General features: G+C 44.9%; 1 protein-coding gene across 1 annotated transcript in view; it reads right to left on the bottom strand.

Annotated features, from left to right (window-relative positions):
- Nucleotides 1–24,782, bottom strand: part of naalad2 (N-acetylated alpha-linked acidic dipeptidase 2) — a 204,216-nt gene extending 179,434 nt beyond the window's left edge. The window contains exons 1-2 of the mRNA XM_068033980.1: nt 24,635–24,782; nt 24,210–24,315 (exon numbers count right to left, since the gene is read on the bottom strand). Coding sequence (XP_067890081.1) covers nt 24,210–24,315; nt 24,635–24,716 — 188 coding nt within the window. The 5' untranslated portion in view covers nt 24,717–24,782. The remainder of the gene's footprint in view (nt 1–24,209; nt 24,316–24,634) is intronic.
- Between the last annotated feature and the right edge of the window lie 1,669 nt (nt 24,783–26,451).

The raw sequence follows: 26,451 nt of genomic DNA, 5'->3' as shown, positions 1-26,451 counted from the left end.
GGGACTCCCAGCACCTGTTCCAGCCATAATGTACCTCCACTTTAAGAGCTGCAGGCTGGCCTTATGCCATGCAAGCTAGATTTAAGTAGTGCTAGCAAGTGTCCAGCGAGGCCATATGGGTAGAACTTAGAAATAAGAAAGGGGTGATCACTTCAATGGGATTATACTATATGCCCCCCAATAGTCAGAGGGAAGTGGAGGAGCATATATGTAGGGAAATCACAGATGGGTGTAGGAATTATAGGGTTGTAATACTAGGTGATTTTAACTTCCCTAATATTGACTGGGACTACCTTAGTGCTAAGGGATCAGATGGGTAAGAATTTGTGAACTGTGTCCAGGATAGACACTGATGAAGCAGTATGTGGATGACCCTACTAGAGAAGGGGCTACGCTCGACCTCCTCTTAGGAAATGAGGATGGGCAGGTGTTTGATGTGTCAGTGGGGGAGCACTTTGGGACCACGGACCATAACTCTATTAGCTTCAAGATAGTTGTGGAAAAGGATAGGACTGGTCCTCAGGTTGAAGTCCTAAATTGGGGGAAGGCTAATTTCGACAGCATCAGACAGGAACTCTCAAAAGTTGAATGGAAGAGGCTGTTTACAGGTAAAGGGACATCTGGCAAGTGGGAGGCTTTTAAAAGTGAGATAGGAAGAGTTCAGGGCCGGCATGTTCCTGTTAGATGGATGGGCAAGGCTGTCATGTTTAGGGAACCTTGGTTGACGAGGGATATTGAGGGTCTGGTCAGGACAAAGAAGGAGGCATATGTCAGGTATAGGCAGCTGGGATCAAGCGAGTCCCTCGAGGAGTATAGGGGATGTAGGAGTACACTTAAGAAGGAAATTAGGAGGGCAAAAAGGGGCCATGAGATTTCCCTGGCAGATAAGATAAAGAAGAATCCTAAAAGATTCTATAAGTATATTAAGAGTAAAAGGGTAGCTAGGGAGAGAGTAGGTCCTCTTAAGGATCAGTTTGGCAATCTATGTGTGGAGCCACAGGAAATGGGCGAGGTCTTAAATGAATACTTCTCGTCTGTATTTACCATGGAGAAGGTCATGGAAGCTAGTGAATTCAAGGGAGGGAACAGCGATATCCTGGAGCATATCAACATTACAAAGGAGGAGGTGTTGGAGGTTTTCAAGCGTATTAAGGTGGATAAATCCCCAGGGCCTCACCAGGTGTATCCTAGGATGCTATGGGAAGCAAGGGAGGAGATTGCTGGGGCCCTGGCAGAGATTTTTGTAACATTAGCCACGGCTGAGGTACTGGAAGACTGGAGGATAGCTAATGTTGTGCCTTTATTTAAGAAGGGCAGCAGGGATAAGCCAGGGAAATACAGGCCGATCAGTGGTGGGAAAGTTATTGGAAGGGATTCTGAGAGATAGGATTTATATGCATTTGGAAAGGCATGGTCTGATTAGGGATAGTCAGCATGGCTTTGTGCGTGGGAAATCATGTCTCACGAATTTGATTGAGCTTTTCGAGGAGGTGACCAAGAGGATTGACGAGGGCAGGGTGCTGGACGTTGTCTACATGGACTTTAGCAAGGCCTTTGACAAGGTCTCGCATGGTAGGCTGGTCCGAAAGGTTTGAACACATGGGATCCAGGGTGAGCTAGCAAATTGGATACAAAATTGGCTTGGTGATAGGAGGCAGAGGGTGGTAGTGGAGGGTTGTTTTTCAAATTGGAGACCGGTGACCAGGTGTGCCGCAGGGATCGGTGCTGGGCCCTCTGTTGTTTGTCATATATATTAATGACTTGGATGTGAATGTAGGGGGCATGATTAGTAAGTTTGCAGATGACACCAAAATTGATGGTATAGTGGACAGTGAAGAAGGTTGTCTAAGGTTACAACAGGATATAGATAAGCTGGGAAAGTGGGCAAGGGATTGGCAAATGAAATTTAATGCAGGCAAGTCTGAAGTGGTCTGTGCCGACCAAGAACCACCCATTTATACTAACCCTACAGTAATCCCATATTCCCTACCACCTACCTACACTAGGGGCAATTTACAATGGCCAACTTACCTATCACCTGCAAGTCGCTGGCGGTGGGAGGAAACCGGAGCACCTGGCGAAAACCCACGCAGTCACAGGGAGAACTTGCAAACTCCACACAGGCAGTACCCAGAATTGAACCCGGCTCCCTGGAGCTGTGAGGCTGCGGTGCTAACCACTGTGCCACTGTGAATGGCAGGGCCCTGGGGAGTGTTCTTGAGCAGAGAGACCTTGTGGTGCAAGTACATAGTTCCCTGAAAGTGGGAACACAGGTTGACAGGGTGGTGAAGAAGGCGTACGGCACGCTTGCCTTCATCGGCCGAGGCACTGAGTACAAGAGTTGGGACGTCATGTAACAGTTGTACGTAACGTTGGTTAGGCCGCATTTGGAGTACTGTGTGCAGTTCTGGTCGCCGCACTGCAGGAAAGATGTGATTAAGCTAGAGAGGGTGCAGAAAAGATTCACAAGGATGTTGCCTGGTTTGGAGAGCTTGAGTTATAAAGAGAGATTGGAAAGGCTGGGTCTGTTTTTCCTGGAGCGAAGGAGGCTGAGAGGGGACATGATAGAGGTGTTTAAAAATATTAGACGCATAGATAGGGTAGATAGCCGGAGTCTCTTTCCCATGGTAGGGGTGACTAAAACTAGAGGGCATAGATTTAAGGTGAGAGGGAGGAGGTTTAAAGGGGATCAAAGGGGTAAATTCTTCACACAAAGAATAGTGGGTATCTGGAATGAGCTGCCTGAGGAGGTGGTGGAGGCAGGAACAGTATTGCTACTGAGGCATCTGGACAGGTACTTGAATGAGCAAGGCATAGAGGGATATGGAATTAATGCAGGCAGGTGGGATTTGTATAGTTAGGCATTATGGTCAGCATGGACGTGGTGGGCCGAAGTGCCTGTTTCTATGCTGCATGACTCTATAAGTTACAATTTTTGATCCCCTGCTGAAGTGTGCAGCCAATCAACAGCACAGCTAGTGCTGGTTGCCAGTAGAAACCATGATAATGAGCACGCAGCACGAAGATGGCATAATGATTGCATTTCAACCAACCGTCACGGGTTAATTGCACATCGCAATCCCTACACACACTATTCAATTTAGCCCCCAGGAAGATCTCCTGATTGCAGGTAGTTTGACATTGTGCAAACATACAGGGCAAGGTGCTGGTGATGGGGGAAAAATAGCTTTAGTAGCTTTGGTCTAAAGATGTGGGAGGAGTAAAAGGGTATTGAGCAGTGAGAGAGAGGTTGCAAAATCCAGCAGTAGCTTGTTGGGAGTATGGAATTAGTGTGAAAGTGTGCTGAGTGTAGCAATAGCAATAGAAAATGGTCTTAAGGTGTAGATAGAGTGTAGTTGTTTTGGGGTGAGGGAGAATTGGGGGATCTGTCTTTGGCCCCCATCTATTTCTTATCTACATGCTGCCTTTCTGTATCATCCAAAAATGCATCAGGATTCACATGCACACTGACAACACCCAGCTCCAACTCACCATCACCTGTCTTGACCCCTCCACTGATTGATTTGTCACACTGCTTGGCCAACATCCAGTACTGGAGGAACAGAAACGTTCTCAAATTATCCAGCTAAATATTGGGAAGACTGAAGTCACTGCTTTCTGTTCCAACCACAAATCCGTTCCTGGTCATTGACTCCATCCCTCTATCTGGCCACTGTCTGAAGTTCAAACAGACTTTTTGTAAGCTTGACATCATATTTGACCCAAGAATGAGCTTCCAACCACATATTCACTCCATCACCAAAATCCCCTATTTTTACCACCATAACACTGCCCATCTTTAGCTCTGCCTCTGAAACCCTCATCCGTGTCTTTTGTTAACTCTAGACCTGACTAATCCAATGCTCTCCTAGCCAGCCTCCTATTTTACAACCTCCATAAATTTGAGCTCATCCAAAACTTTGCTGCCTGCATCTAAACCCATACCAAGTTCCCCTGTGTTCGCTGACCTATTTTGGCTCCTGGTCTAGCGACACCCCAATTTTAAAATTCTTATCCTGGTTTTCAAATCGCTCCATGACTTTGCCCCTCCTTATCTCTGTAACCTGCTGCAGCTCCATAACCTCTGAGATCTCTCAGCTCCTCCAAATCTGGGCTCCTGTGCATCCCCAATTTTAATCACTCTACCATTGGCGGAGATACCCAAGATCACGTCGTTGGCACCAGCTAGACCTCATTGTCACAAGGCGAGCCGCCTTAAACAGTGTTCAAATCACACGCAGCTTCCACAGTGCGGACTGCGACACCGACCACTCCCTGGTGTGCAGCAAGGTTAGACTCAGACCAAAGAAGTTGCATCATTCCAAGCAGAAGGGCCACCCGCGCATCAACACGAGCAGAATTTCTCACCCACAGCTGTTACAAAAATTTCTAAATTCACTTGTAACAGCCCTTCAAAACACTCCCACAGGGGATGCTGAGACCAAGTGGGCCCACATCAGAGACGCCATCTATGAGTCAGCTTTGACCACCTACGGCAAAAGTGCGAAGAGAAATGCAGACTGGTTTCAATCTCATAATGAAGAGCTGGAACCTGTCATAGCCGCTAAGCGCATTGCACTTTTGAACTACAAGAAAGCCCCCAGCGATTTAACATCCGCAGCACTTAAAGCAGCCAGAAGTACTGCACAAAGAACAGCTAGGCGTTGCGCAAACGACTACTGGCAACACCTATGCAGTCATATACAGCTGGCCTCAGACACCGGAAACATCAGAGGAATGTATGATGGCATGAAGAGAGCTCTTGGGCCAACCATCAAGAAGATCACCCCCCTCAAATCTAAATCGGGGGACATAATCACTGACCAACGCAAACAGATGGACCGCTGGGTTGAGCACTACCTAGAACTGTACTCCAGGGAGAATGCTGTCACTGAGACTGCCCTCAATGCAGCCCAGCCTCTACCAGTCATGGATGAGCTGGACATACAGCCAACCAAATCGGAACTCAGTGATGCCATTGATTCCCTAGCCAGCGGAAAAGCCCCTGGGAAGGACAGCATTACCCCTGAAATAATCAAGAGTGCCAAGCCTGCTATACTCTCAGCACTACATGAACTGCTATGCCTGTGCTGGGACGAGGGAGCAGTACCCCAGGACATGCGCGATGCCAACATCATCACCCTCTATAAAAACAAAGGTGACCGCGGTGACTGCAACAACTACCGTGGAATCTCCCTGCTCAGCATAGTGGGGAAAGTCTTTGCTCGAGTCGCTCTGAACAGGCTCCAGAAGCTGGCCGAGCGCGTCTACCCTGAGGCACAGTGTGGCTTTCGTGCAGAGAGATCGACTATTGACATGCTGTTCTCCCTTCGTCAGATACAGGAGAAATGCCGTGAACAACAGATGCCCCTCTACATTGCTTTCATTGATCTCACCAAAGCCTTTGACCTCGTCAGCAGACGTGGTCTCTTCAGACTACTAGAAAAGATCGGATGTCCACCAAAGCTACTAAGTATCATCACCTCATTCCATGACAATATGAAAGGCACAATTCAACATGGTGGCTCCTCATCAGAGCCCTTTCCTATCCTGAGTGGTGTGAAACAGGGCTGTGTTCTCGCACCCACACTTTTTGGGATTTTCTTCTCCCTGCTGCTTTCACATGCGTTCAAATCCTCTGAAGAAGGAATTTTCCTCCACACAAGATCAGGGGGCAGGTTGTTCAACCTTGCCCGTCTAAGAGCGAAGTCCAAAGTACGGAAAGTCCTCATCAGAGAACTCCTCTTTGCTGACGATGCTGCTTTAACATCTCACACTGAAGAATGCCTGCAGAGTCTCATCGACAGGTTTGCGTCTGCCTGCAATGAATTTGGCCTAACCATCAGCCTCAAGAAAACGAACATCATGGGGCAGGATGTCAGAAATGCTCCATCCATCAATATTGGCGACCACGCTCTGGAAGTGGTTCAAGAGTTCACCTACCTAGGCTCAACTATCACCAGTAACCTGTCTCTAGATGCAGAAATCAACAAGCGCATGGGTAAGGCTTCCACTGCTATGTCCAGACTGGCCAAGAGAGTGTGGGAAAATGGCGCACTGACACGGAACACAAAAGTCCGAGTGTATCAGGCCTGTGTCCTCAGTACCTTGCTCTACGGCAGCGAGGCCTGGACAACGTATGCCAGCCAAGAGCGACGTCTCAATTCATTCCATCTTCGCTGCCTTCGGAGAATACTTGGCATCAGGTGGCAGGACTATATCTCCAACACAGAAGTCCTTGAAGCGGCCAACACCCCCAGCTTATACACACTACTGAGTCAGCGGCGCTTGAGATGGCTTGGCCATGTGAGCCGCATGGAAGATGGCAGGATCCCCAAAGACACATTGTACAGCGAGCTCGCCACTGGCATCAGACCCACCGGCCGTCCATGTCTCCGTTATAAAGACGTCTGCAAACGCGACATGAAATCGTGTGACATTGATCACAAGTCGTGGGAGTCAGTTGCCAGCATTCGCCAGAGCTGGCGGGCAGCCATAAAGACAGGGCTAAATTGTGGCGAGTCGAAGAGACTTAGTAGTTGGCAGGAAAAAAGACAGAGGCGCAAGGGGAGAGCCAACTGTGCAACAGCCCCAACAAACAAATTTCTCTGCAGCACCTGTGGAAGAGCCTGTCACTCCAGAATTGGCCTTTATAGCCACTCCAGGCGCTGCTTCACAAACCACTGACCACCTCCAGGCGCGTATCCATTGTCTCTCGAGATAAGGAGGCCCAAAAGACCATTGGCGGATATTAATGTTCTTTGAGCTATGCTGCTGAGCAGCAACCTGAAAGTTTCCATGCAGGCCATGCACAAGTTGATCCCTTTAAATTACCGCACAAGGGAATGTCGACGGCTGAGACTGCAGCTGCCTGGGCCCTAAGCTCTGGAATTCCCTCCTCTCTTTCTGCCTCTCTTCCTATAAGATGCTCCTTAAAGCAACCTGCTTTGACCAAGTTTTTGGTCACCTGTCCTAATATCTCCTTATGGACATCAGGGTCAAATTATGCTTGATAGCATAGTAAAGTGTCTTATGACGTTTTACACATTAATGGTGCTATACAAGTGCAAGTCGTCGTAATTGGGTAGAAGAGAGTTGCAAGATTCGGAAGTAGTCTGCTGGGAGTGAACTGAGAGTTTGATGTTAGGATGCAACAGTGGTGGGAGTGTGGTCTTGGGCGTGGGAACATTTCTATGGTGATGATAGGGTGTGGAAGTATAAGGTTACTGTCGCTGTCTCCACCGAACCAGTCATCTATCTCTTCAAACTAAACGCTTCAGGACCACCAAACTCAGCTAGAAACCAGATGAATCACCAAACCCCACAGACTATATACCCTTTTTTATGGACCCCAACAACCAATCTACCCTTCCCCACTCTGTAACCTATCTGTGTGTGTGTAAACCTTTAGTGTGTATGAGAATGGAAGTTGACGTGTTGTTTATTATTATTAGTTCGGTTTAGGTACAATAAAAGTAACCTCTTTCTTTGTTAAACGCAAGAAAACCTGTCCGATTGGTTCTTGTTATGATCATAGCAGTACTTAGTCAAACACCTACTGAATTGGCCATTTCATCCACTTTAAGAAAGAATTAAACCTGTGTGGTCAAACAAGGAGAGGGAATAGAGGGATGCCCTTTGACCCTTCCTCACTCGATCATAACACCATCTTCACTGTCTGCGGCGCATTCTGGGTACATTCTGGCAGGACAAAATTACAAATGTCTCGAGTAGAATGCATAATTTTCATATATAATAAATGAAATACATGTATTGAATTTATGTATCAATGGAGGGGGAAAAAATTGAATTTAAATAGACCTAACTTCAGAATTATTGTGTATCTTGATGTTTTTGAGTTTTTTATTTTTTCTTCATATCTCCAGTATATGGACATTCAGAATTTATGCCTCAACTTGTATGAATTATGCTTAAGGATGTTCAAAAAGAAAATATGAAAATGGTGAACCATATTAATTTAATGGAAAGCGGTATATTTCCACCTCGAATAAAAAGAAAATCAGAAATTTAAATATAAAACTGAAAGAATGCTTTTGGCTTTGCATTTTTCTAACTGATCTTGTAATAAATAGATTTTCTTTACTATAATAATGTTGTTAGTAAAGTCATCTTTAAAACAAACTTTAACTTTAGGGGGGGGTGTTGGGGGGGAACTTCAATGTTTATCACCACCAGTGGCTCAGTAGTTGGTTGAGTCGTGAAGGACATATCTGCCAGACTGGGCCTACAGCAGGTGGTGAGAGAACCAACAAGAAGGAAAAGCCAACTTGACCTTGTCCTCACCAATCTACCTGCCACAGATGCATCTATTCATGACAGTATTGATAGGAGTGACCACCGCACAGTCCTCATGGAGACGAAGTCTCATCTTCATACTGAGGACACGCTCCATGGTAATGTGTGGCACTACCACCATTCTAAAATGGGACAGATTCAGAGCAGATCCAGCAGCTGAAAACTGGGCATCCATGAAGCACTGTGGGCCATCAGTGGCAGCAGAATTGTATTCAGCCACAATCTGTAATCTCATTGCCTGGCATATCTCTCTCTCTACCATTACCATCAAGCCAGGGGACCAAACCTGGTTCAATGAGGAGTGTAGGAAAGCATGCCAGGAGCAGCACCAGGCATACCTAAAGATGAGGTGCCAACCTGGTGAAGCCACAATATTAGACTATATGCACGCTAAACAGCAGAAGCAGCATGCTGGACAGAGCTAAATGATCTGACAACTAATGGATCAGATCAAAGCTCTGCAGTCCTGCCACATCTAGTTGTGAATGGTGGAGACAATTAAACATCGAAATGGAGGAGGAGGTTCCACAAATAGCCCCATCCTCAATGATGGCGGAGCCCAGCACATCAGTGCAAAAGACAAGGCAGAACCATCTGCAATTATCTTAAGCCAGAGATGTTAAGTGGATGATCCATCTTGGCCTCCTCCTGAGGTCCCCAGCCTCACAGATGCCAGTCTTCAGCAAATTCGATTCACTCCACATGATATCAAGAAACGGCTAAAGGCACTGGATACATCAAAGGCTCTGGGCACTGACAACATCCCTGCTGTATCACTGAAGACTTGCACTCCAAAACTAGTTACGGCCCTAGCCGAGCTGTTCCAGTACAGCTACAACACTGGTATCTACCTGACAATGCGGAAAATTGCCCAGGTACGTCCTGTCCACAAAAAGCAGGAAAAATCCAATCCAGCCAATTACCTCCTCATCAGTCTACTCTCAATCATCAGCAAAGTGATGGAAGGTGTCGTTGATAGTGCTGTCAAGTGGCAATTATTTAGCAATAACATGCTCAATGATGCTCAGTTTGGGTTTCGCCAGGGCCACTCGGCTCCAGACCTCGTAACAGTCTTGGTCTAAACATGGACAAAAAAGCGAACTCCAGGGATGTGTTGAGAGTGATTGCCCTTGACATCAAGGCAACATTATATCAAGTGTGGCATCATGGAGCCTTAACAAAATAAAGTCAATGGGAATCAGGGGGAAACCTCTCCACTTGTTGGAGTCATACCTCGCACAAAGAAAGATGGCTGTGGTTGCTGGAGCCAATCATCTCAGCCCAAGGACAATGCTGCAGGAGTTTCTCAGGGTAGTGTCCTAGCCCAACCATCTTCAACTGCTTCATCAATGACCTTCCCTCTATCATAAGGTCAGAAATGGGAACGTTAAGTGATGGTTTCAGTTTTCAGTACCATTCGTGACTCCTCAGATACTGAAGCAGTCCGTGCCTGCATGCAGCAAGAACTGCACAATGTTCAGGCTTGGGCTGCTAAGTGGCAAGTAACATACACACCACACAAGTGCCAGGCAATGACCATTTCCAACAAGAGAGAATCTAACTATCTCCCCTTGACAGTCAACGGCATTACCATCGCTGAATCCCTCGCCATCGACATCCTGGGTGGGGGAGGGGGTTGTAGGATGGACGGTCACCATTGACCAGAAACTTAACTGGACCAGCCAGCTGGACAGGGTACAAGAGCAGGTCAGAGACTGAGAATTCTGCAGCGAATAACTCGTCTCCTGAGTGCCCAATGCCTGTCAACCAACTGGAAGGCACAAGTCAAGAGCATGATGGGATACTCTCTACTTGCCTGGATGAGTGCAGCTCTAACCCACTCAAGAAGCTCGACACCATCCAGGACAAGGTAGCTCACTTGATCAGCACCCCAATCCACCACCTTAAATATTCACTCCCTCCACCACCGGTGCACAGTGGCTGCTGTGTGTGCCATCTACAAAATACATGGCAGCAGCTTGCCAAGTCTTCTTTGACAGCATCTTCCATACATGTGAACTATACCACCTAGAAGAACAAGGGCAGTAGTAGCACGGGAACACCACCTCCTCCAAGTTTCCCACCAAGTCACACATCATCCTGGCCTGGAACTATATGGCCGTTCCTTCACTGTCAGTGGGTCAAACTCCTGGAATTCCCTCCCTAACAGCACTGTGGATGTAGTTTCACTGCATGGACTGCAGTGGTTCAAGAAGGTGGCTCACCTTCTCAAGGGCAATTAGGGATCGGCGATAAATGCTGAATTTTTAAAAAGTCTACAGTTGTTACAAATTTCCTGGTCAGCCATGATATTCTCTTTGATTCAGCATCAGCATCACCCATTATTTCTGTAGGTGGAACTTGTGTTACTATTAAGGGAGCCTTTATTGGCCAATTTCTAGTTAAATGATGGAATGATCCAAGAGCTGCAATATAACCTCTCATTGTACTGGAAACTGTGATCTCCTGTTCATTGTTCTAAAATTCTTACCTTGAATCTTGTATCTATGCTCTTGCTCCTCATTTGAAACTACTGGAAACAGCCTTCTATAATCTGTTCTCTCCCATTCTTCATAATTTAAAAAACTGCTATCAAATTATGCAGTAAACTCCTCTGTTCTCAGAAAACCAACTCCAATTTTTCCCAAGTCTTTCCTCATACCAGACAGCATCCTCGTGAATCTGTACTGTACCCTCTTTAAAGCCCCAATATCCTCCTTATTGGGTGGAGCATAATGCTGCACACCGTACTTTAATTGAGATCGTTTATAGGCTCACATTATCTCTTGACTTTTTTACTCTAGACTTTGTATTAAAACTGTAGAATTCCATTAATCTCTTTGACTAAGTTTTTGGTTACTTGTCCTAATATCTCCTTATGTGCTTGGGTGTCAAATTTCTTTTTTGTTACTATGTTAAAGGTGCTATATCAATGCAAGTTGTTGTATAGACCATTTTTAAATTTGTTTTATCCTCTTTACTTATCATGTCATCTTGATGCTACTAGTAATTTCCTTTTTTAATGGAATATATTTTGTTTTAGTTTTCCAACATCTGCCGTATTTTGCCTTTAGCTTATACTTTTTTCTGTACCTTTTAATCTCTTAAAACAATATTACTATTGCTCTACAATACTGCCAGTTACTCCTTCTACCTCACTCCTCATCTTGCTAATTTCTACGCTAATTCATTTTCTACTTGAATTAGAATTAGAATTAGAATATTACAGCGCAGTACAGGCCCTTCGGCCCTCGATGTTGCGCCGATCATCTGACCTACACTATTCCATTTACATCCATATGTCTATCCAATGACCACTTAAATGCCCTTAAAGTTGGCGAGTCTACTACTGTTGCAGGCAGGGCGTTCCACGCCCCTACTACTCTCTGCGTAAAGAAACTACCTCTGACATCTGTCCTATATCTTTCACCCCTCAACTTAAAGCTATGTCCCCTCGTGTTTGCCATCCTCATCCGAGGAAAAAGACTCTCACTATCCACCCTATCTAACCCTCTGATTATCTTGTATGTCTCTATTAAGTCACCTCTCCTCCTCCTTCTCTCTAACGAAAAGAACCCCAAGTCCCTCAGCCTTTCCTCGTAAGACCTTCCTTCCATACCAGGCAACATCCTAGTAAATCTCCTCTGCACCCTTTCCAAAGCTTCGACATCCGTCCTATAATGCGGTGACCAGAACTGCACGCAATACTCCAGGTGCGGCCTCACCAGAGTTTTGTACAGCTGCATCATGACCCCGTGTCTCTGAAACTCGATCCCCCTACTAATAAAGGCTAACACACCATATGCCTTCTTAACAGCCCTATTAACCTGGGTAGCAACTTTCAGGGATTTATGTACCTGGATACCAAGATCTCTCTGCTCATCTACACTACCAAGAATCTTCCCATTAGCCCAGTACTCTGCATTGCTGTTACTCCTTCCAAAGTGAATCACCTCACACTTCTCCGCATTAAACTCCATTTGCCATCTCTCAGCCCAGCTCTGCAGCCTATCTATGTCCCTCTGTACCCTACAACACCCTTCGACACTATCCACAACTCCACCGACCTTCGTGTCATCCGCAAATTTACTAACCCACCCTTCTACACCCTCATCCAGGTCGTTTATAAAAATGACAAACAGCAGTGGCCCCAAAACAGAACCTTGCGGTACACCACTAGTAACTAAACTCCAGGATGAACATTTGCCATCAACCACCACCCTCTGTCTTCTTTCAGCTAGCCAATTTCTGATCCAAAGCTCTAAATCACCTTCAACCCCATACTTCCGTATTTTCTGCAATAGCCTACCGTGGGGAACCTTATCAAACGCCTTACTGAAATCCATATACACCACATCCACGGCTTTACCCTCATCCACCTGTTTGGTCACCTTCTCGAAAAACTCAATAAGGTTTGTGAGGCACGACCTACCTTTCACAAAACCGTGCTGACTATCGCAAATGAACTTATTCTTTTCAAGATGATTATAAATCCTGTCTCTTATAACCTTTTCCAACATTTTACCCACAACCGAAGTAAGGCTCACAGGTCTATAATTACCAGGGCTGTCTCTACTCCCCTTCTTGAACAAGGGGACAACATTTGCTATCCTCCAGTCCTCCGGCACTACTCCTGTCGACAATGACGACTTAAAGATCAACAACAACGGCTCTGCAATCTCCTCCCTGGCTTCCCAGAGAATCCTAGGATAAATCCCATCTGGCCCAGGGGACTTATCTATTTTCACTCTTTCCAAAATTGCTAACACCTCCTCCTTGTGAATCTCAATCCCATCTAGCCTAGTAGGCTGTATCTCAGTAATCTCCTCGGCAACATTTTCTTTCTCTACTGTAAATACTGACGAAAAATATTCATTTAACGCTTCCCCTATCTCCTCTGATTCCGCACACAACTTCCCACTACTATCCTTGATTGGCCCTGTTCTAACTCTTATCATTCGTTTATTCCTGATATACCTATAGAAAGCCTTAGGGTTTTCTTTGATCCTATCCGCCAATGACTTCTCGTGTCCTCTCCTTGCTCTTCTTAGCCCTCCCTTTAGATCCTTCCTGGCTAGCTTGTAACTCTCAAGCGCCCTAACTGAGCCTTCACGTCTCATCCTAACATAAGCCGCCCTCTTCCTTAAATCTTAAGGAAGAATCTTGAATCTTAAACCTTATTGTATTGTGTTCACTACTCCCAAGATGATCACCCGTTTTTAGCTCATTTATCTGACCTACTTCATTTAATGATACTTCTGGCCTTGTAGGCCTACTAACACACTGCTTGAGGAAGAAGTCCTTTGCACATTTTAGAAATCCCATTCCCTTTTTATCCCAATTGATTTGTGAATAATTAAAATTACCCAGAACAATACTGCTATTTCTACTCATCTCTCTAACTTAACTGTAGATTTCCTCCTTTATTTCCTTCCCATAATTTGGAGATTTCCAATATACCCCAATAAATGTAACAAGCCCTTTTTTTGTTGAAACCTTTTGAGTTCCAACAACTTTGACTGGCTGTACCTCTTTCATGTCTACTTCAATTCTACCTGGAGCATGTATTTCTTATTTTACCAATACTGCCACTCTGTCTCTTATCTTTTCAATCCTCTTCAATATATTGCATCCAAATGTTTATTTTCCATTCTTGAGCAGTTTTCAGTCAGGATTCTGTTAATATTAAGTCTAGATCTGCCTGTAAAATAGCTACTTCCTGTCGCACCAGTTTTTTTCCTACATTCAGCACAATGAAACCTCTTTTGCTTTACAAAAAAAAAATCCTTTCTCCATGATTTGTTTAAGCTACCCTCTTCTTTTAGTTGAGTCTTTTACAACTAGTTTTTATTTGATTTTATTGCTCTGAACTATATCTTTCTTGTTGAGGCATTGTCAGACTGGAAGCCACTGTAGGCCAACAAGCACAGGGGTGATAGATGAACAAGACTTGCAGCGACTTAAGATACTATATTATGGACCATAATGACTGGTTGCTCTATCTCCCTTTGCACAATTTTTTCCAGCCTATGTGATATGACCCTTGGTAGCATGTTGGAGACAACAAACTATCTGGGACTGTTGCTCTGGACTGCAAAAGATGGTATCAGCATCTCTAACTATTAAATGCCCTACCACTGCATGGTTTCTAGACATGTTGCTAATCTCCTCCCCCTGCTTCGCCATTGAGCTATTTCTTGCTTGTTGGTGCCATTGATGTTTATTTGATGGTCCTGTCCAGAGTCCTCATTTACCCCACAAGAAGAGAAAGCCTCAAATCTGTTGAGCACACAAGACGTTCTGGGCATTCCTGTTCTGGCCTATACTTACTGCCTTTCCCTGACCCTCAGATCTTCCAGATTGTCCATTCACTTGGCATCCATCAGCTTATTGTGGATGATTACATTGACATCATGGCCTTGACGGAAACCTGGTTGAGATATGATGACATCTGCCCCTTAAATGAAGCCTCTCTGCCTGGCTATATCTTTCACCACCTCCCTGCCCAAATTGCCACAGTGACAATACCTTTCTTTTCATCCAATCATACCTTGGTCTGTCCCCCTACATCTTTGGCATTTAGTCCTCCTTTAAGCACCTCACTTGTTCCACCCCTCTCTTCTCTCATTTGAAAATCCTCATTTTTTACTATACCCCCAAGTACCATGGCAAATTTCTCACCAAGATATCTTTATTCTTTCCACCCTCAGGCTTTGCAATGAGCAACATCTCGCCTTCAGTGATTAGAACCTCCATCTCAACTCATCATGTTCTGTCTCCCGGGTTCACTGCCTTCTCATCTCCCTTAATCTCTCCCTCCAAATAATCCCATGGTCACCCCCACGACCTTGCCATCTCATGTGGCCTTACTACTCCCATCATGTCCATCACAGATTAGCAACTCACCAAGGTGGCTTTGACATCACCTTCCAAACCTGTGACATCTACCGGCTAGAATGACATGGGCATCCCATGCATGGGAACACCACCATCTGCAAGTTCCTTTCTAAGTCACACTCTATCCTGACTTGGAACTATATCACCATTCCTTTACTGTTGCTCGGACAAAATCCTGGAACTCCCTCCCTAACAGCACCATGGGTGTAGCTATACCACATGGACTGCAGCAGTTCAAGAAGGCTCATAGGAACTTAGAAAATAGGAGCAGGAGGAGGCCATTTGGGCCCTTGGGCCTGCTCCACTTTTCAACTAGATTGTGGCTGATCTTCTACCTCAACGCCATTTTCCCGCACTAATTCCATATCCCTTGATATCTTTAATATCTAGAAATCTATTGATCTCCGTCTTGAATATACTCAATGACTGAGCCTCCACAGCCTTCTGGGGTAGAGGATTCCAAAGATTCACCACCCTCTAAGTGAAGAAATTCCACCTCATCTCACTCCTAAATCGCCTACCCCTTATCTGAGACAGTGTCCCCTGGTTCTAGACCATCAGGCAATGGAAACATCCTTCTTGTATCTGCCCTGTTAAGCCCTGTAAGAATTTTGTATGCTTCAGTGAGATCACCTCTCATTCTTTGAAACTCTCGAGAATGTGGGCCCAGTCTCTTCCATTTATCCTCATAGGGCAATCCCACCATCCTAGGGATCAGTCTGGTGAACCTTTATTGCACTCCCTCTTTGACAAGTATACCCTTCCTTAGGAAAGGAGACCAAAACTGCACACAATACTCCAGGTGCAGAGTCATCAAGGCTCGATACAATTGCAGCAAGACTTTTACACTCCTGTACTCAACTCCTCTTGCAATAAAGGCCAGCATACCATTTGCCTTCCCAATTGCTTGCTGCATCTGCACATTAGCTTTCAGTGACTTATGAACAAGGACACCCAGGTCCCATTGGACATCAACATTCCCAATCTCTTGCCATTCAAGGAATATTCTGCATTTCTGTTTTTCCTACCAAAGTGGATAACTTCACGTTTTTCCACATCATATTCCATCTGCCATGTTCTTGCCCACTCACATTCTCAGCCTCTTTGCATCCTCCTCACAACTCACATTCCAAACTAGTTTTGAGTCATCAGCAAACTTGAAAATATTACATTTGATCCCCACAACTAAATCATTGATGTAGATAGTGAATGGCTGGGACCCAAGCACTGATCCTTGTGGTATCCCATTAATCACAGCCTGCCAAACTGAAAATGACCCGTTTATTCCTACTCGCTGTTTTCTGTCCATTAACCAATTCTCAATCCATGCCAGTATATTACCCCCAATCCCATGCGCTCTAATTTTGCTTACTAGCTTCTTGTGTGGGACCTTATCAAAAGCTTTCTGAAAATCCAAATACACCACATCCACTGGTTCCTCCTTATCTAGTCTGCTAGTGACACCCTCAAAAAACTCCTTTTCATAAATCCATGTTGATTCTGCCCAAACCTACCATTAATTTCTAAGTGTCCCGTTATCACATCCTTTATAATAGATATTAGCATTTTCCCTACTACTGATGTCAGACTAACAGGTCTGTAGTTCCCAGTTTTCTCTCTCCTTCCTTTCTTAAATAGTGACTGTTTAAAATATCTGTGCTCTTCCAATTCTGGCCTCTTGCGCATTCCTAATTTTAATTGCTCCACCATCGGTGGCCATGCCTTCAGCTGCTAAGGCCCAAAGCTTTGAAATTCCCTCCCTAATCTCTCCGCATCTCGACCTCTCTTTCCTCCTTTAGGATGCACCTTTAAACCTATATCTTTGATCAAGCTTTTGATCATCTGTTCTAATATCTTCCTATGGGGCTCAGTGTCCAATTATGGTTGATAATCACTCCTGTGAAGCACCTTGGGACTTCTTACTAAATTATAGGCACAATATAGATGCAGGTTGTTGTTGTTGCTGTTGTTGCATGCTCTCTTTCTCTCATCGGCGTAACCAGCTTTTCAAACACTTGCTCCAAAAACTCTTCTGCCTCCTGGATATGTTGAATTGTCTCCGTCTCCTATTCACGTTCTGAGACTTTGAGCTTGAGTGATGGATGAGTTGGTAATACTTCCCAGAGATGTGCTTGCCTGAGTCAACACTTGAACAGCTTGAAACTTCCACATCTTGCAGAAATGACACATCACAGGTCCTTCCTGTGCTGCCATTTTTAGATTTAGTTACTTTGTTCTACTTACCAATAGTATCAAGTTTGTAAACTCAGTCCAATAGGGCCGACAAGTTCTTTAATTAAAATTTACATACTCACCAAATTCCCATTTTAGAAGTCATTATTCTCACTCTGCTTCTACCTCACTGTGTTACCAGCTTACTCTGTGATATTATCACGCAATGACCTATCTTTATATACCTTCCAGAAACAAACCAATTTCAGCTAGTCATTCAGGCCCCGGCCATACAGTAATTTAAATAAATTTGCACCGTGGCCTACTTATAGTTGCATGACTGTTAACTGCTAACTGACTAGCAGTTACACAAGCTAATATCCAAGCATAGCTTTCAGTTCAACTACCTCCATACTACATACCCACAGCTCACCTGCTACTCACTGCTGAATTCGCCCTGATGCCAAATTCTCCTTTTAAAATTGTTACTCCCACTCTCTTGCCACCACTCAGAATGCAATAGTCAGGCATGTTGCCACCAGATTAAAGTTGCCATTTCCCCCTAACGTACAACTTTCAAAAATCCTTTGGTATAAAATGGCAACATTTTACACATACACACAAACAAAATGAAGGTGAGTTCTTTTTTTGCACAGGCTTCAAGACCCTCAACTATTGTATCAATATTGCAGTATTGTGCATTCACAGCAATAAAATTGAAAAGCTACAAAACTTATCGAAGAGGACACAAAGCACAAGGAACTGGCATGCTTAACATGTTGCTAAAGCCTTAAAGTGACATGAATCATCAACAACAAAACTAATATATATACAAAACTATACCAAGCCACACGACTGTAGCTACAAAATGGAAAATGTTAAAAGATGCCTAGAAATTGTAACACAATAATATATTTTCAGCATTGCCCCATCTGGCCAACACATTCAAACTTCCCATCAAGTTCCATACTTTTACATTTTAAAAGTCCAGGCAACAACATGTGCCATTTTTCCACCATTGACTGAACAATCTTCCATATTAAAATCACTATATGGGTTATGTGTTCTATTGAAAAATCTGACACAGATCTGTGGAGATTCTTACATTAAAATATATACAGGTGATGCTTTCCTGTGGCACTTCCCAATAACACCATTGATGCAGTTTCATGGGATTTCTAATGTTAATCTGATTATTGACCTGTAACTATCGCTGTAAAAACAGATTTTTTTTTTTACAAAGTGACTACTGACAACGCAGCCGGTAGCTTACATCATCCAACTGCGCCAATCTGCACACACGCGCAGCTTGGTTCATATCCCTCTGTGCATGCGCTCCATTGCACAGTGCCAGGATTGGTTGGCACATGTGCAGATGACGTCATCGCTTAACGCTTGCATTTGGGTTGGCGCATGCGCAGATGAGGTCATCGTAACGCAGGCAGATGGTGGGCGGATCCGGGCCGGAGAGAGCAGGGGTGGGGGGAGAGGGGGGTCTGGGGAGCGGGTAGAGCACGGCCAAAGACCCTGCTGGTGGCGGGTGCGCTCTCCTCCTTCCCCCGCCACCCGGCTGCTCACTTACCAACTCCCCTGCCCGCTCGCTCAACCCCCCGCCCGCTCACACACCGCCCACACACCACCCACGCCCCCCCGACCGCTCGCTCACTGCCCGCTTGCCACACCGCCGCTCGCTCCCTCCCCTCCCCCGCCCGCTCGCACACCGCCCACCCACCACCCATGCCCCCCCGACCGCTCGCTCACCGCCCGCTTGCCACACCGCCACTCGCTCCCTCCCCGGCCCGCTCACTCCCCCCCTTCTGGCCAGCTCACTCCCCCCCTCCAGCCATTGTGTGCTGCCATGTGTTTAGGTTGCTATCGGGTGACTATTTGAGCAGCGCCATCTTTAATCCTGGCAGCTGCCTGACGTCGCAGATTGTGACATTTTAGTGGCACAGACTGCATTTGCGCATGTGCTATTGCAGCGCCACCAAATGCTGTAATTTTTCTGTCTCCTGTCACACAGCACCACCATTCTGAGACTTAAACAAAAACAGAAAGTGCCGGAAATACTCAGGAGGTCAGGTTGCATCTGGTGAGAGAGAAACAGAGTTACGCTTCAGGTCAATGACCTTTCAACAGAACTGGGGAGAGATTCTAACATAGACTTGCAGCAAAGATGAGCATAGATTTGGGACGTGATAACAACATTCAAAGACTTGAAAGAAAATGGAGATGGGGCTGGTAGTTTGCAAAGATAGATGAGCACAGGGTGGCTGATACAGCGATCAGCATTAAAAGTAAAATGCAGTTGACAGTTTGTACTACTGTCAAGTCATTGGAGAACAATTTTAAGAATACCAGGGACATTAATTGCAAACCCACCAGAATTATCCTGCACCCCATCTTGAGATATACAGACAAAGTTTGCATTTATCTCACTGTAATTAGGTGAAATTTTCAGATCTGGATATGGTGAGCAGTTTATTGCTGTCCAAGTGCCAATTGATAGCACTGTCGACAACAACTTCCATCACTTTGCTGATGATAGAGAGTAGAGTGATGGGCGATAATTGACCAGATTGGATTTGTCCTCCTTGTTGTGTACAGGACATACCTGGGCAATTTTCCACGTCAGGTAGATGCCAGTGTTGTAGCTGCACTGCAACAGCTTGGCTAGGGGTGCAGCACAAGTTTTCAGGACTACTACTGGGATGTTGTCAGGGCCCATAGCCATTGCTGTATCCTGCGTCTTCAATTGTTTCTTGACATCATGTGGAGTGAATCGAATTTGCATCTATGATGTTGGGGACCTCAGGAGGCCAAGATGGATCATCTAGTCAGCATTTCTGGCTGAAGATGGCTTCAAATGCTTTAGCTTTGCCTTTTGCACTGATGTGCTGGGCTTCCCCATCATTGAGGATGGGGAAGTTTGTGGTGCCTCCTTCTCCGATTAGTTGTTTAATTGTCCATCACCATTCACAATTGAATGGGGCAGGACTGCAGAGCTTTGATCTGATCGGTTGGCTGTGGGATCGCTTAGCTCTGTTTATAGCATGCTGCTTCCACCTTTTAGCATGCATGTAGTCCTGTGTTGTAGCTTCACCAGGTTGGCACCTCATTTTTAAGGTATGCCTGGCGCTGCTCCTGGCATGCTCTCCTGCACTTCTCATTGAACCAGAGTTGATCTTATGGCTTGATGGTAATGGTAGAGCAAGGGATATGTCAGGCCATGAGGTTACAGATTGTGGTTGAATACCATTCTGCTGCTGATGATGATCTACAGCACCTCATGGATGCCCAGTTTTCAGTTGCTATATCTATCCCATTTAGCATGCTGGCAGTGCCACACAATATGATGGATGGTATCCTCAGTGTGAAGTCGGGTCTTCGTCTTCACAAGGAGTGTGCATGGTCACTCCTACCAACACTGTCATAGATGCATCTATAACAGGTAGATTGGTGAGGATGAGGTGAAGCAGGTTTTTACCTTTTGTTGGTTTCCTCACCACCTGCTACAGACACATTCTAGCAGATACGTCCTTCAGGATTCAGTCAGCTCAGTCAGTAATGGTGCTATCGAGCCACTGTTGGTGATGGGCATTGCCATTCCCCTACCCAGAGTACATTCTGTGCTCTTGTTACCTTCAGTGCTTCAACTTGGAGGAGTACTGATTCATCAGCTGAGGGAAGGCAGTAGGGTAGTGGGTCTGTCCTGCTGGTGGGACAGGACATACCCGGGGATGGTGATGGCGGTGTCTGAGACATTGGCTGTAAGGTATAATTCGGTGAGTATGATTATGTCAGGCTATTGCTTGAAGCAGTTTTCTGTAGCAGTCTAGTACAACTAAATGGCTTCAAAGGGCAGTTAAGAGGCAATCACATTGTTGGCAGTTTGCATCCTTTGGGTAATTTTTGCAGTAAAATAGTTGAGTGTTGTCTTTTATTAAAAAAACACAAAATGTGACCAGTTGTCATTTTTTGGCAACCTTTCCCCATTATAAATTGCGTAAAGCACATCGATCATGGAAACTTGCCACACTGCAGTTACACCTTCCCATTATTGAAGGCACTACAGTACCAATATTGGCTGTCCAGCTCGGCTGTCCCTCAATTTGAGGATGACGTCTACGCAAGCTCACGGGTTTCTGCCATGGGTCTTTATGTGACTGAACAGGCCGATTCGTGACCCACAGATCTTTGGGCACATGGGGCAGGATGTCCCATGAGGTAATGGGGACTGGAGTGCAGGATTTGCTTCCTTTTCTTTCCTTCTTTGCTGCCACTCTGCCTCATCATTAAGGCGTTTGGGCTCAAAGCATGATGGACAAGTTGTTGCCATTTTGAACGATTGGTTGTAAGTTCCTCCCAGTCATTGATGTCAATGTCGCGCCCTTCAAAGAGAGCTTCAGAGCGTCTCTGAAGCATTTCCTTTGTCCTCCCCGGAATGCAGGCAATTTGAGAGTTGAGAAAACAGGACCTGGTAGGGGAGACGGTTTTCGGTCAACTGAACACAGTGTCCAGTCCATTGAAGTTGTTTTTGCAGGAGTTTTGCCTGAATGCTTGTGGAGCTGGCTTCAAAAAGGACACAAGCATTTGTTTGATGGTCCTCCCATTGAATCTGGAGGATGTGGCGGAGGCATTGCATTCTTAAGTATCGCTGATACACAATCCAGATCTCACTGCAGTACAGGAGTGTGGTGGCAACAACTGCTCTGTACACTAGGACTTTTGTTGACTTACGGAGGTCTTTGTTATCAAACACTCACTGCCGTAGTTTGTAGAAGGCTGAGCTGGTGCAGCTGATCGGGTGTCAGATCTCCTCGTCAATGGTGGCCTTTTGAGAGAGGTGGCTGCCAAGGTATGGGACATGCTCAACATATTCCAACGTCTTTCCTTCAACATATATGGGAGGTAGAATATTTGGCTGACAAGGTGAGGGTTGATATATGAGTTTTGTTTTGGCAACAATCAAGGACAGGCCGAATCTTTTATATGCAGAATTGAGGTGATCGAGAGTGACTTGCAAATCTGATGCAGAGTGGGCAATGACACTGCAGTCATCCACAAACTGTAGATCATGTATGCCTATGATGGTCAGTTTAGTTTTGGACACAGAGGCAACGGAGGTTAAAGTTTTCCATCTAGGTGGTATTCAATACTCACACCAGAGGGCAGCTGGTGAATATTCACTGTCAGGTAGACTGTGAATAGTATGGCGGCTATCACACAGCCTTGCTTGACCCCGGTCCAGATTTTGAAGGCATCTCTAGCAGATCTCCCACTCAAGACAGCTGCAATCATATCATCATGGAGCAATTGCAGGATTGTGATGAAGTTTCTTGGACAACCAAACCTTTGGAGCACAATCCACAGAGCCTCGCAATTTAATGAGTCAAAAGCTTTGGTCAGGTCGATGAATGCAATGAAGAGTTCCTGGTGTCGTTCTCAACATTTTTCTTGGATTTGTCTGGCAACAGAGACCATGTCAGAAGTTCCTCTGGAAGATCTAAAGCCACACTGTGCCTCTGGGAGGATTTCCTCAGCCACGGGAAGTAGGCGATTCAGGAGAACGTGTGTCAGAATTTTCCCTACTATGGACAAGAGGGAAAAACTTCGATAGTTTTCACAGCATGATTTATCTCCCTTCTTGAGGATAGTTACAATTGTATTCCTGAAGTTGGGAAGGAGGGAGGGGTGGGTGAGAGAGTTATTTTTCTTCCCACATCCCCAGGATGAGTGCATGGAGTCTTGATGAACAAAAGCCCACCAGCTTTGTTAGCTGTACCATTACAGCATGACAAGTTTATATCAGCATTTTCCAATATAAATATAGACATAGAAATTTATAATGGCAATAAAAACAGAATATATTTCAAAATGGGACAGAATTATGTTTTTGTATCCTGATCCAAATACCTTCTGTTCTCTAACCCTGGTTCACACTTGATCTTGCCTCCTTATATGCAATCCCATGGGATACATTCACATACATAAAGAATGAACTTGCATTTATATAGCACTTGTCACAACCTCAAGGTGTCCCAAAGCATTTTACAACTAATGAAGTGTAGTCACTTTTGCAATATAGGAAACATTGCAGCCAATTTGCACACAGCAATATTTATCCCTTATCACAAAAAAACAGATTATCTGGTCATTATCATATTGCTGTTTGTGGGAGTTTGCTGGGCCGCAATTCCTGCATTACAACAGTGACTACACTTCAAAAGTATTTCATTGGCTGTAAAGTGCTGAGATGTCTGGAGGTTGTGTAAAGTGCTATATAAATACAAGTTTTTTTTAGAATAGTGCAATAGAATCTTTTATGTCCACTTGTAAGGGCAGACAGGGCCTTAATTTAACATCTCTTAAGATGGCATATAGCCTAAGGCTTAATTTATTTTAAATATAAGAATGGATTGAAGAAACATACTACTTCAGGACCTTTGAACCTCGTCTTGCACATCTTATTAAATTGCCTTAGTTTCATTCATGATTTAAGCAATTTGATTTGTAATATCTAAAATGAGTTTCGTCGTCCAGACATACCTAATCGCTGGTTAAACAGCATTTATTCATAGTCCAGAGTGAACGTCAGTATTTTACTGTGAATCAATCATGTTTATTATTGTTAATAAACACTTAGCGACTGTAAATGGACAAGAGGCCAGTAGAGGGGAATCCTCAGGGTCAAACTTGTTGTAACCACCAACCCCCCAACCCCCCACAGAAGCTGTTTGCAGAGAAGATGATTACTTTAAAGAAATGCCAAAGATCTTAAACTGGTAGACGCAGCACACTATATGAAGAATTGCAACTCTTACCGTAGATATGTTCTGATATTTTTAGCTTGCATTTCATTCAGCAGTTTGCTCCGAATACCTTGAGGTTTCACTGGGGAGAAGTCCGCACAGGGCCGCCCAATCCATCCTTGAACAGAAAGTTTCAGGTTTCAAAATCATTTGCCGAAAGGTTTTGTTTTGACCTGATACAGCCTAAATGTTTAACAAATTAACTGCTAAGCGTGGTCTAGTTTTGGTTAAAAACATCCAGCTCCTCCGATACAAATGCTTCATTACATAATTAGCAAGAAATGTTTTATTTTGGTGGCGCTCAATAGGAGTGGAATTCATCCTGAGGGTGAATTAAACCCAGTTATTTAACTTGCAATCGATCTGGCCCTTCTCGAGGGCGTTCCCGTGAAGATACCATTGACACATTTCACACTGTTCGGATATTCAATACTCACCGATTAGAAACCCGAGCAAAAAGACTGCGGTTAATGTCAACAATCTGCGCGTCCACTTGCATAAATTGTCATCCGACCTCATTTCTATTTGACTGTTTTTTGAACGGCCCTTCCCGTCTCTGACCAAAATGCTGGAACTGAACTTTGATCAACAGCTGAGAGCTGGAAACAATTCACTGCCCTTTCTGTGAAAGTCGCGAGAGTATGTGAAAGTTTGCTATGGCTCCAAACTTTTAACTCAGGGGTGTCCAACCTTTTCATATGAGGGGCCGAAATTTCTGCACTACATAGGGGGCCAGTGAGCAAATTTGGGAAAGATAAATGTATTAGAAATTTATTTTACTATTAATCAAAGCTGTAAAAATGTGCATTTTTGTGAACAAGGTTTAAATGAGAAGACTAATTTATTAATTTACTTTCTCGTCGCTATGTTGAACACTGATTTGGTGAGATACCTGGCATTGTTTTTGTTTATAGAAGTAGACAATGTAGCATGAGGTAGCAATGCGGAGTATTCCTGATAGATGTCCATCAGTCAGGAATGATCTTGATCGCTAAAATAAAAGCAAAATACTGGCAGCATCTGTGGAGAGAGAAGCAAAGTTAATGTTTCAGGTCAGTGACCTTTCATCATAACTGATCTTGATCACTCTCTGTGTCCTTCTCTGTCTCTGCTGTGACTCTCTCTCTGTCTATATCTCTCTCTGTCTCTGTCCCTCTGTGTCCTTCTGCCTCTCCCCACTCCCTCTGTGACCTCCCTCCTCTCTGTGTGACCCCCACCCACTCACTCTTGGGGCTTGGTTAACCTAGCAGCCTGCACCCAGGTCCTTGACCCTGCCGCCTCCTCAGGTGGCTCCTCCTCGGGTGAGGAGGTGGTGGTGGAGATGAAGAGCCCGGGGCCCAGGCTGGGTCCATACGCAACCAGAGCCAGTACTGGGCCTGGGGCTCAATCTCAAGGCCCGAAAGGCTGCACTGGGAATACAGTTCAGGCAGGAAGCACCAACAGACATGCAGCTCAGCACGAGTGCCACCATCTTATTAAAGGAGCCAGAACATCAGGTATTGAAGAGTCATCATCGTAAAGGAGGACATGTGCAATGAGGCACCTCTGCCATGCCAGTAAATATGCTGCAGCCGAAGTCAGTCACAAAAGGTTTTGGCGGGCTGGAAGAAGCCAATGGGAATTTCCAGCAGAAATTTCTCATCCCTGGCGGGACAGATGGAAGCCTTTGGCAGGCCGGATTCTGGCCTGTGGGCCGTATGTTGGACAACCCTGCATTAACCCAATGGCTTATGTTTGATTTTTGAAAAGTTGATTGGATACCAGTCACCCAACATTTTACCTGGTATGTATAATTTGATCCAGTCAGTGGTAGTTAGGCTGAATTCGGGCAATGCAACTTTCAAGCTCAGTGTTAACACTTCCCGCAGTTCAGATAATGCACAGTGCTAACGGCTGTGTTTATTTGCACTATAAATTAGTTGGACCAGATTTCAGATTGCTCCCTTTGGTGGACAAGACACATTCAACAGTTAGTGTGGATTGTGTAATCTGATCCAGTTATTAGCACAGGCAGAGCTCACAGTGCTGCTTTCAGAGAACAGACAGGGCCAATAAAAAAAACTTGCACGACCGCCGGACATCTTAAAGCACTTTACAACCAATGAAGTATTTTTGAACTGTTCAAATACAGGAAACATGGCAGCCAGTATTCACACAGCAAACTCCCACAAACAGCAATGTGATAATGACCAGATAATCTGTTTTTGTGTTGTTGATTGAGAGATAAATATCAGTCAGGACACTGGTGATAACT

This window comes from Heterodontus francisci, chromosome 6 (genome assembly GCF_036365525.1).
Source record: "Heterodontus francisci isolate sHetFra1 chromosome 6, sHetFra1.hap1, whole genome shotgun sequence".
In the NCBI taxonomy this organism is placed as follows: domain Eukaryota; kingdom Metazoa; phylum Chordata; class Chondrichthyes; order Heterodontiformes; family Heterodontidae; genus Heterodontus; species Heterodontus francisci.
The sequence above is the reverse complement of the archived record's forward strand: the minus strand, read 5'-3'. Positions and strand labels throughout refer to the sequence as shown.